General features: G+C 39.6%; 1 protein-coding gene and 1 gene segment (V, D, J or C); one reads left to right on the top strand and one right to left on the bottom strand.

Annotated features, from left to right (window-relative positions):
• Positions 1-12,550, bottom strand: part of LOC114687105 (immunoglobulin lambda-1 light chain-like) — an 826,243-nt gene that overhangs the window by 539,485 nt on the left and 274,208 nt on the right. The window contains exons 1-2 of one of the 9 annotated variants that reach the window (XM_037209860.1): positions 1,596-1,700; positions 1,147-1,444 (exon numbers count right to left, since the gene is read on the bottom strand). The exons of the other annotated variants lie outside the window; for them this stretch is intronic. Coding sequence (XP_037065755.1) covers positions 1,147-1,444; positions 1,596-1,641 — 344 coding nt within the window. The 5' untranslated portion in view covers positions 1,642-1,700. Of the gene's footprint in view, positions 1-1,146; positions 1,445-1,595; positions 1,701-12,550 lie in introns of those variants that run through there. 9 annotated transcript variants of the gene reach the window in all.
• Positions 1-12,550, top strand: part of LOC119088814 — a 622,476-nt gene that overhangs the window by 250,591 nt on the left and 359,335 nt on the right.

Raw genomic sequence — 12,550 nt, forward strand, 5'->3', positions numbered from 1 at the left:
GAGGAATACATTGACTGATTTTCACATGTTGAACCATCCTGCATATCTGGGACAAGGCTACTTGATCCTGGTGGATGGTCTTTTTGACTTTTTTTAATTCAGTTTTTGATTATTCTTATTGACTAGTTTTGCATCTATGTTCATGATGGAAATTGATCTATAATTCTTTTTCTTTGTCAAATCTTTATGTGGTTTGGGTATCAGGATGAATGTGGCCTCAAAACTTAGTGATGCAAACTACCTGAAATCTATGAGAGTTGCCCTAGAGGTTTCTTTTAATGGGAGATAGTAGGCCTGAACTGGCCATCTGCTATAACCAAGCAAGGCTTCCAAAAGCAATACGGGGACATCAACAGAGCCACAAAACTCTAGCCTACAATCTATCCTGTATGCTAGATGTGCTGGGGTAATGGTCACTGTATTTGTGAATGTGCCAAACTAATGAATGATCCAATCTGAGGCCCATGCCACTGGAGGGAGCCCATGGCTTTTATAGACAGGAATCAGAGGCTGGATATACCAGAGACCTGGGATAGAACCACACATGAGCAAACATGATTGTGTGTGTGTGTGTGTGTGTGTGTGTGTGTGTGTGTGTGTGTGTATGTGTATGTGTATGACAGTATGTAAATGTATATACGTATATATGTGTGTGTATTAGAATTAAGTATATTTAATTCTAATTAAATTATACATACATATATGTATGTATGTATGTATATGTATATATATATTCTAACATATATATTAGAATTAAACAGTCTAAACAGTTAAAAGAATGATTCCTCATGATAATCTGCTGCCTGGTCTACAGAGCAAGTTCCAGGACGGGCACCAAAATTCCACAGAGAAACCCTGCCTCTAAAAACCAAAAGTAAACAAACAAACAAATGAATGAATAGGAATAAAATCCTTTCTCTGATGGAATCTGAAGGTCACCACATATTCTGCCTGGTAGAGTCTAAAGGATGATATTAAGCAGTTGACTTCTTAATCATGTATGCTTGGTCATTTTGAATCAGAAAACAAAGTTTTTGGCAAAGGGCAGGGAAGTAACTCTGTAAGTTAAACTGAAAAACAAGTTGCCACTGTCACAGGAGAGAGGGGGTTTGTGTCTTACTTCCTCATCTGCCTGTGTTATTGTGAGCATCATCAGTGCTATCCCATCTTTGACAGTAATAATCAGCTTCATCTCCAGCCTGGGCTTTGCTGATGGTCAAGGTGGCTGTGTTCCCTGAGCTGGAGCCAGAGAAGTGGTCTGGGATGTCAGAGGGACGGTTATTATCTTCATATATGACCAGCACAGGGGCCTGGCCTGGCTTCTGCTGGTACCAGTGAACATACTGATCTGAGAGGTTTTCTCCAGAGCAGGTGATTGTGGCCTTTTGACCTAGGGCCACTGATACTGAAGGAGGTTGAGTCAGTATGTAGGAGGCCATTGAACCTGCAAAAGAAAAGAGAAAGATGCTAAGGATATTGAACAATGCCCTTTCTAAGGTCAACTAAACACTCTACCAGAACAGAACTTAGGGTTCAAGGTAGGAGAGTAGTGTCCTGTGCAGGCAGAAACTTCAGAGTGAGTCTGCATAGGTCACCTGTGCAGAGGGAGAGCAAGGGGAGCAGGAGGAACAGCCAGGCCATGGTGGAGATGCCACAGAGTTCTGGATCCTGGAGGTCACAGCACAACCAGGCTAATCAGGCTTTTATTCTCTTTCAATCCTTTTGATGGTAGTGGATGTTCTGTGGCTATGCAAATTTACCCCTCTCTGGGTCTCCCCATGGAGGCTTAAGTGGGGAAAATACTTCAAAGCTGTGAAGCAGAAACTGATGAGGAAGGGTGGAGCCAACTCATTCAAGAGTCCCTTGGCTCAGAAATTCTCCCTTAGGCCTCTGTGGTCTCTGATCACAGTAACCCTGCAGGCACTTGTCCATAATCAGTCTTCTAACTCTTCTAACTGAGCTGTTCTTAGCGAGGCTGTTCACCTTCCTGTGCCTTGTCCATGCTGTGCACTTGGTCTTGTTGAGACCTCTACTGACCTGTGACTCAGCAGAAGGTGTAGTGTGGCCTGTCACCTTGATTTTCCTCCCTCTCTCTGGGTTAACAAGCTATAATTATGGTTCATTCTTGTTATCCCAATACAATGTAGCTCTATTTTGTAGCTATGAGAATTGTTGTCAAGTGTATACCTGTGTGATATTGCTTTGTTATACAATCATTTTTTTGTGTGTATGTGAAGTTATCAGAAAATGTTTTTGTGGAGTCATCAGTCCAGGGTTATTTCTCATGTTGAGTCTCTTTCCTGTTTGACCACATTCCCTTTGAGGAGACTAGTATCCGGATTCAGGAAATAAATTAAAAATCCTGCATGAGTGACTTTGAAGATCTTGTTAAAATAGCCTCAAACAAGACTTTCTAAGAAGCAGACTTTAGTACAAAGACATAGGATCAAGGTCCAGAAGGTGGTTGGTGAGAGTTCCCATCAGGAAGAATGCGGACACTGAGCCAATGCACATGTGCTCTGAGTCAGGCTAGTGTTCAGTTCATCAAATATTTCCAAAGAACACTGAATTCTCCTGGAGGGACAGAACACAGCTTGCCACCTTCCCTACTCTAGACTCCACCAGAGCCCAGGTGCTTCAGTCTAATGGCAAATCTGCCTGTAGGTTAGAGGGGAAGAGTCCAGGAGTGTGCATGACTGGAAATACCCACCAGAGAGAACAGTGACAGCTAATGGCTTGACAACCATGACAATGGTCAACCACAAGTAGGAGACCATGAAGCTGGGCAAGAAACTGATCCTGGGGTCAGTTCTCTTGCAGTGAACTTCCCACTGGACTCAGAGTGCTGTTCCCAATGAATTACAGCCATGATAGAGACACCAGGGATCATACCTGGGATTCTAGCCAGCCAGAGCATTTCCTGGTGAGTCCCTCACTATGCGTGGGATTTGCCTATGTCCTGGAGTGATGGTGTTATGTGATTCTCAGAATGTCTTCACTGGCATTAAAAAACTGTCCCTTGACAGTTTCAGAATTCTCGGCCTACCATCACAGGCTCAACTTCCCCTGCACAGCCCCATTCTCAGGCCTAGCTTCTCCTGGATGCTACCCTGCTACCCTCTACTGGTGGAAGAGTCTAAGAGCAGAAACTTCCTTCACTTTTTAACTGGCTCCAAAGTCCTGGTAAACTGAAAAGTTGCAGTGCAGGGATCCATCTTACTCTGTGTTTATTTCATATGCTCCACCATCCTGTGGGTACACAGAGAACTGGTGAACCTGGTGTGTAGGGCAGCAGACAGAGTCTGTTCCTAATCCCTGCTCTGGCTATAAAATTCATGCTCCTTTCAATGTATGTGTGTCTGTGTATGTTTGTGAGATTTTGTATGTTGTATATTTATGTCACAACTGTGGGTCACAAAACAGTGTACCTTCAGGACACAGGCAGAAACCTAAGCAGCATGAAGAGGGATTCACCAAGGAAATCCTTAGTTGTAGTACAAAAGTACAATAAAATATATGTTATTTTAATAATTTTGGAGATATTCATAAATGAGCTCAGAATTTGCATTTCTCTTTCTATCACAATTAGTATCATATCTTTTTCCCCAAACTCATTATATCTATATTATTATCATTACATATAAAACATACATACACACACACACACACACACACACACACACACACACGCACACGTGATGTCTTTCTGTTTCCTGTGAATGTATAACTCTGATTGGTTGATAAATAAAAAGCTGATTGGCCAGTAGCCAGGAAGGAAGTGTAGGCTGGATAAACAGACAAGGAGAATTCTGGGAAAAGGAAGGCTGAGTCAGTTACACAGCCTCTGGTCCATGGAGCAGCATGTAATGGCACACAGGTAAAGCCACAAAAATTGTGGCAACATATAGATTAACAGAAATGGGTTGAGATTACATGTAAGAGCTAGTCAGTAGTGAGCCTAAGCTATTGGCCAAGCAGTTTTAATTTATATAAGCTTCTGGGTGATTATTTTATAAGTGGCTGCGGGGTCTGGGGACTGGGCAGGACTGGGGAAAACTTCAGCTACACACATACGTAAATACATATAAAGATAACCTCCTGGGTCCATTCAGTTGTACTGACACGGCATATATTCATGTTTATTTTATTTTGCATATTACAGTATATCACAGTCTTTTCTCTTGTTGGATTTTTAATTAATTAAATGTATTCCTTTGTGATACATCTCAACCACAGTTTTTCATCAATCCTCTTCTCCTATCCTCTCCCCTATCTCGCCTCCAATCTCTTTTTGGATTTTGAGATAGGGTTTCTCTGTGTAACCCTAGCTGAACTGGAATTGGCTCTGCAGACCAGGCAGGTCTTGAACTCAGAAGTCTACCTGCCTCTGCCTTCCAGGTGCTGGGATGAAAAGCATGTGTCAATATGGACCTTAAGTCTAGGTACCTCAAACAATCAATTCTGTGCTAGATGTCTGAATGCTGGGATAGCAGGAATGAAACCCCATACCATGCATATCATGTTAAATTAATTATTTAATTATCATTTGCTCAAACAATGGAAAGGATGAATAAAATTAGTTCACTTGCAAACAACAAAGAAGTCTAAAATAGTGATAAAAGTAGCTATAATGTACTGAACATTTATGTGTTTAATACTACTCTACCTAGCAATTGTAGCTGGGTTGTTAGAGGTGAAATCTGGTGTTTGTGTCACCAATGCTAAGGTTTTGCTGACATTATAATCATTTTTATAATCCATCACCACCATTGTTATTGCAGTTTTTATTTGATCACACACTCTTCCTATCTCCTACTAGAGAACTTCAAATCTAGCATGAAAACCAATGTGATGAAATTGGAGAAGCCTGTTCCTTCAGAACTGGAGGTTCTTGTCCCCAGTTCATAGACACACTCGCTACTGAGTCACTTTCCTTGTTTTTCCATGGGAAAAGCAGGAGGTTTCATGATTCCATCAGTTCTATCTTAAGTAAACAGATTATTTAATCCTTTACATAATTTATTAGACAGAATTCAGTTTACTGGGATCAGTATAACCCTCCTCATTCTATAATAGATAGTAGTGAAAATTTGACTCTTTCACAGAAATGAGGGAAAGCTGTGTTATTATAAGAATGGACATTTATATGCTGGATTCAAGTCTGAGCTTTCTAGGACACAGCATGACCAGAGTGAGTGCTTTGTAACTCCCACCATCCACATCATGGCCTCGCAATCACCAGGATCAGAGTTCCTCATTCAGACAATGCAGTCTTTGGATACGGTTCCAGGTGGAAGCTGGACAACTTGTGGGGCTGGACAGGCTTTGCCTTGAGCCTGCTGCTTCCCTGTGCAGTGTTGCTGAACCCCTGAGCAGCAGGGGATGTGTCACATGTCCACCTCTGCATTGGAGGCTGAGTATTAATGGATGCCTGGCCAGAAGGTTCAGGACACTGGAGAAATCCTTGTCAGGGTCCCACCTAATCAACATCATCATCTGCAGTAATCTCAATGTCAATGCCAACCTTGAAGTCCTGTTCTGGCTGAGCAGGTGGCAAAGCCTTGGCTGGTCTTCTGTAAATGAGCAAAAGTAAGAGGTGACAGTGAGTGTGCAGACCACGCTGGACACACCCCAGTTTGTGTCCACAGCTGGGTGCTGCTCCCTCTTCTCTGTCATAAACCCAGCAATGCAGAACTCTGACACTAGTTAACTCTTCTGAAGTGGGTAGATCTATATGTGGTTCCACAGAAGCGAAGAGGGTCCACCCAGAGGACACTGGTGAGGTGTTGCTTATTCCAACCACCTTCTCAATCTTCTATCATCCCTCAGAAGGAGAGAGGCCATTGTCTTACTCACTCTTGCCTCCCACATTCTTGTTAAATATAAAATGTCTGGGTTCCACTTCCTGAATGTGCTGATGACTTTTCCACAGGCAAGATATAAGTATGGCCATAAAATAAATGTAAAATTTTAATTTTTACATAAAGAAAAAACACTAAGTAGATTTCATATTGTTTTGTTCAGTCTTCATTCAAAAACACTTTTCAAGTTCTGTGTAATGTTGATCAATTAACAAGCTCTAAGTATGAATGAATGAATGCAAATCAGTCATCATTATTAAAATTTATATATAAATGTTGAGTTTGCACACTGCTCTACAAATTCCTATAACAAGGAGGAACTGTCATTGCTTGGGTTATAAATGCTCTGTAGCCTTGTGGGAAGTTTGGGAATGTGAAGTCATCTTACTTGACCAGGAGGGACTTTTGAAATAATTTCAGTGTTTCTCATCTAAGGCTTTGTATTTATGGGTCCTCTAGGGAGATCTGACTGTTTCTAAGAATATTAGAGGGTTCCCTGTGACCTAAGGTCAACAGCTTGGCATCTGAGTCCCCTTAGGTATTCCTAGCTGATAGGAGCCATAAGCCTAAGTGAGCCTTGACACACATGCTGCCATATTTGGGCTTCTCTCCTCTTTCCTTAGATCTAAGCCTTGCTCAAGTCTCCACAGCACAAGAACCTCTTTTCACAAATACCAGAACCTCTTCTCAGATATCAGGTGAATGAGCTGCAGTTAAGCAATTAGGCATTTAGGCAAGAGTAGATAGATAACCCCCAGAGCACAGCCCATAATTAAGTCCTTCCTGCTTGCAACACTGATAATTAAGTCCCTTCCTGCTTCCAGTGCCCATCATTAAGTGCCTTCCTGCTTGCAACACCCTTTGCCAACCTATATATGCCTTAAGAGAAAAATAAAAATTTGGAGCTTGATCAGACATCCTGTCTTGCTCTCATTTTTTGTGTATCTTGTCCCTCTCATTTGCCGGCCCTCCTTTAGGTCCCTGTTGAGGACCCCGCTGGCCAGGGCACCTGGCAGCCTCCTTCAGTCTTCTAGCACATCTCTAATCCTCTGTGACTTCACTGGTCCACAGAACCTTTGTTCATCGGGGACCACAGATGCTCTACTAGGCTGGAACTCAGTGAGGACATCTTTACCTCCTTCCAATCTCCATTCTATTTTCTCTAGACTTACCTGAATTCTACTGCAACCTGCTTGCTAAGGCCCTCCTCCCAGGCATCAAATTGAGACTCAGATTTTTGGAGTAGACAAAGGGAACCCCTACTTATATCCAGACTCCCATTTCAGAATGTTCTTCTAGCCTGTCTCCATTTCTTTGTGACTTTCCCCTGACTCGAAGAACAACACACTAACAGGGAACCCCAAGTCAAAAAACTTGCTGGGAAACAGGGACCCCACAGCTGCCACATTTACTTAGGACTGAGACTGAACAATAGCAAACAAAGAACAGAACACCCCACCAAAAGATGAGACCAGATATCTACACCAAGAAACACTTCAGTCATTATAACTTCAGATGTCAGATCCAAGCATGAAAACACAAACATGAACAACCAAGACAATATGCTTCCTACAGACGCAGAATTACTATTGTGTCTGGGCCTAAAAGAACAATTTAGCTGAAACAAAGACAAGGACTTGAAACTATCAGTTGTGACTATGTCCAAAGACCCAAAAGTTGACATGAATAAATGCTTTAATGAAGACTATGAAAACACACAGTTGAATAAAATAATTAAAACAACTGCAGACATTAAGGTGGACTTTAAAAAAGAAATATAATTACTACTGAAAACCCAAACTGAAATGAAACAGGTAGTTAGAAACTCTGGATGCTTAATGAAAACATCAGAGGTAAGCCTTACCAATAGATGAAAAAGACATGAGATATTTAATTGCAGGTCTTAAAAATGGTAAAAGAAATAAACAGCCCAACCAAAGAAAATGTGAAATATATACAAAAACAATAGTGTCATACACATCCAGGACATATGGGGCACAAACCTATTGATATAGGAAAAGAAAGCCAGCTAAAAAGAACAAAAAATACTTAAAAGTTTTTTCACAGAATATTATTTTGATTATGTTTCTTTCTCCTTTCACTGCTCCTATTCTTCCCCAAATAAAGTTTTTTTGACCAACTGTATCTATATATCTACCTATCTATCTGTCTATCTCCACTTCTCATGAAAACCCACAAATACAAAAATAAAACATCAGTAATAAAAAAACTGCCAACTGAAACCAGAAAGTCAGTAAAGAAAGAAACAAAAGAAACCCAGGGACTTCATTTTGTGTTTGCAAAACATTCCTGGACAGTGGCATGCCCTGGAGTATGGTCTCTATATCCAGTGACACCTGTTGACAAAAATATACTACCACAAAGTATCATTATCTAATAACTTCTTAGTTAGGAATGGAACCTTTTGTCCATTTCAACCCCTCAGTGCTGACACCCTGAATACCTTCAACCCACACATACCTTGTATGAGCTGTCACAGTTCCTATGACTTCAAATGTGCATCAGTTTGGTTGCATCTGGAAGACACCATTTCCTAGGAGTCATTTACCACTTCAGTCTCTTGCAATATTTCTGTGTCTTCTTCCACATAGATCGCTGAGACATGAGTGGAAGGGTCGGGTGAGAGCATCTCATTTAGGCTGAGGGATTCAACTACTCTCTGTCTGTGTATTACACACTGCGAGTCTCTGTGCTGACTCCCATATACTGCAGGAAGAAGTTTCTCTGATGAGGTTTGATTAACAGGAATTACATATGTCATTAGGAGTCATTCCATTGCAATGTTCTTTTAGCAGAATAATAATACTAAAGTTTCTATGAGTCATGTGACCTACATAGTCCCATGGCTTTTGCTACTTTAGCAGTGTCAGTTATGGTTTCCATCTCACAAAATGACCCTTAAGTCCAATCCAAGGAGTTGGTTATCCCCATAACATTGTGCCACAATTGCACCAGTATACCTTGCACACTATTCACCTTTGTGGGTTCCAGGATTTACATCTGGGAGGTATTGGTGATTGTCTTTCTCCTTAGGTAGTGTGCAAAGTACCTTTCAGCATCATGATTCCTATTGTCTGTGTTCCAGAACAGCATGTGCCAGCTCTAGCCAGTCCTGTGGTACAATCCTATTATAAGTTGATCAGGTGTTTAACATTTGCTTTACATATGGGGAATGCATGCCATAAGATACTATTGCCTCCTTAAATCTTCATAAATCTAACATTTCAATTGGAGTCCAAATGTTTTGTGTAGTCATTTGATTAGACAACTGCTGTACAGATACCAGATAAACTAAGGGTGACTGCGTGAAAACAGGCTTTCTTTCTGTAACCTTATGATCCAATCTTGAAACAACTTCATTATTAATTTCTCCTGTCTGAATTTGAATTTCTCTATGATTCATTTTTACAGGTTTTACAAGTTTTTCTAAAACTGTTATCCTGGCACTTCAATTGACTATCCTTTTAAATAGTAAAATGAGGATAAGCATAGTAATAAACTGCATAATTCGATCAACAATCGAATATACAACAATCTTGTATAGTTGTTCCATTTTCAGACTGCCTAAAATTTCAAACCAAGCCCAATTTTCTTCCAATGTACACATAAAACCCATTTTTTTAATGTGGAAAAAATTTCTCTTTTAAATAGTTTCCTTTAAAATATCTGGTAGGTTAAGTGACTTACCAAGTCTGTGTAGAACAGTAGAAATCTGAGGGAATTTCAAAACAGCCACCTAGTGTCCGAGGTGTGAATCCAGAGGGAGAGAGAGTGAGTGAGAGAGAGAGAGTGACAGAGAGAGAGAGAAGTCTGGAGCATAGGTAAATGGTATGTTACAGAGATCATTCCAAAAGGTGTACTATCCTAAAGAACCTGAATCTAATACTTGATATGTTCTAGCTAAGAGACAAGAAGATTGTAACTATAACTGTTAGTCCTCGACCCAATAAAAGACCTGAGAAGAAATATAATAATACCTGAGAAATGGGAGAAGGATGCAAGCAACTCTGGGAGTCTTGTGATAGTAGAAAGAGACAGCTGGCAGCCTGGACAGTCACCTAAAGTTTCACAGCATCACTGGTGCTTTCAAATTGGCTGCAGGCCTAGAATATTGTCAGACCATTTTACTGTCAGCAGTCAAGGCAAGGGTAGTTCTTTGCCTAGTAGGCCATTTTGTGCCAAGGTGAACACAAACTTCCAAATGAAAATATCTCAGAAGCCCAACATTCTCTGGGGATCAGATCAGTGCTGCCAGGAGCAATAGTGTCTCACATCAACAGAATTCCAAGTTACCAAAACATTGAAATGCCATATTCTCCAAGTTATGAAGTGTTTGAAGGTTACCTATCCATCTGACATAGAACCTAGCTAACATAACTATAGAGATGACAAGCATAGGTAACTATACATCTGTAAGTCTTATCTACTACCTAGATAACCTAAGGACTAAGGCTTCATGTAAACAGGATAAACATTCTGTAAGCAAATGTACAGTAAAAGGACAATGACCACAAAATTATGAAAATAAACAAAGTAGCTAAAGCAGAGGTAGGAATGTATAGTGCAATGTGCAATATGACAATAATCTTAAACATTTACCAATATACCAAATATCCTAATCAGAGGTAGAACATACATACAGTATGACAAATGTAATTTTGCATTTGTATCAATATACAAACATTTCAAATAAGTAGAAATGTATGTACATTACAACAAATATGGTTCTGTATTTGTATCAATATACAAATTTTCTGGAATAAGAATATGAAAATAGTTTTCATTTTTATCAATATACAAGAATCCACAACAGTGCAATTTATCTAAGGCTGATATTTTACTAAATTAGTTTACTAATACATACAATAATCTACCTTAATATTTTTCTTCTGCCTCCAATCCTATAACCATTATCCATAACCTTCAGAAATATGAAAGGTTTGGGAAAAAGAGACATTGTTTCCTTAGAATTGTTTCCTGCTGTTCAGGGGGTGATGATATCTCTGTGGGGTTCTCTAAGAAAGCTCAGATAGTTAAGTCTCAGTTGGACTAACAGTAGATTCTGCAGCCAGTCTCAGAGTGATGGGTAAAGTCGTCTGAGATTCTGGCTAGATGTGTAGTATGATGAACCATCTTATAATGGAATTATCTTGCAGAGTTTTCAGTCCAAGGTTCATCATTGAGTAATGTTTGTGAAAACCATGGCATCATTCTGGACTGGGTAGAGTTGTTGTTGTGGGGCCCCATCTTCCTTCTGGAGACTTCAGAGGCTATTGGAAAAACTTATTTTTTACTCTGAAAAACTTGAACATTATTAATATCAAAATGGAAATATTTGATTTAAAGATGGCATGACATGTAAGAAACGATTCTGAGAAATCAAGAGTAAGCATGGAGAGAATTAGAATCTTGAAGACAACAGTCCATTTTTACTGGTTTTCTTCTGTCCCACACCAGATGGCTCTTCTGATATGAGACAGAATCGTTCAACCTTTTCTTTTAGCAATATGCTTGGGTTTAGAGAAGGAGTGAGCCAATTCCAACTCCAAAGCCAGCTTGGTATATAATTAAATCATAACCACCACTTTTCTAAATAAAGAGAAATAGATGTTAAGCAGTGAGATATTACCCTGTGTAGACTAGTACAAATACATTCTTTCTTTTTGTTATAGACATCTGGATATCCAAGGCCTTATGATTTCTGGAAGATGGGTATTTCTATTCTCCTCTAAGGACAAAAACAGAGCCCTACCCCAACCTTTGTTAAATTTCTCATATAACTTGTAGAGATATCACATTGGATACATGAAGTTTTTCTTCTCCTCAAGAGGTTTCTCCTGTTCGAATTAAATTTTTATTAATTTTGTTGGTATCCATAGCTTTTTTTCTCCTTCAGAAACAAAAGCAAAACCCTTTCCTCATCATAGGATGTATCCTGGTTTCCATTCTGAAGTCAACACATCTTTGAAATAAACCAGTTGATTTAGCTCAGAAGTTTTGTCTGTCATCCAATGTCCCTCCACAGCTGTTGTTCCTTTCCCATCAGCATTGAGAAAATTCAAGGTTAATAAAGCATTATTCAATCTATTTCTAGGAGTCATTGTTACCTGTTGCTATTTATTTAGCATATCCTTTAAAGTACAATCGGATCTTTCTATGACTGCGTGGCCTGTGGGATTGTGTGGTATACCTGTAACATGCTTTATATTGTAATAAGCAAAGAACTGTCTCATTTTATTGGAGACATATGCTAGGGCATTGTCTGTCTTAATTTGTACAGGTATTCCAATGATGTCAATAACTTCTATTAGGTGTGTAATCACAGAATCATCCTTTTCAGAACTTGTAGGAGTTGCCCACTGAAATCCTGAATAGGTGTCAATGGTGTAGTGTACATACTTTGATTTTCCAAATTCTGCAAAATGAAACACATCTATCTGCAAAATTTCATTTTTTGTATTCCTTTTGGATTGCTCCCTGCAGGTAATAGAGTTTTGTTCTAAAAGGAACAAATAGGACATTTTTTTTTAAAAAAAATTCTTGGCTTGTTGCCAAGTGATGGAGAAATTCTTCTTCAAACCTTTGCTATTTACATGGTGTTTCTTTCTGAGGCTCCTAGCCATTACCTATTAGTAATTGATCAATCTTAACCTGGTGGTAGAGCTCTT

Source organism: Peromyscus leucopus, chromosome 12, assembly GCF_004664715.2.
Source record: "Peromyscus leucopus breed LL Stock chromosome 12, UCI_PerLeu_2.1, whole genome shotgun sequence".
Classification (NCBI taxonomy): Eukaryota; Metazoa; Chordata; class Mammalia; order Rodentia; family Cricetidae; genus Peromyscus; species Peromyscus leucopus.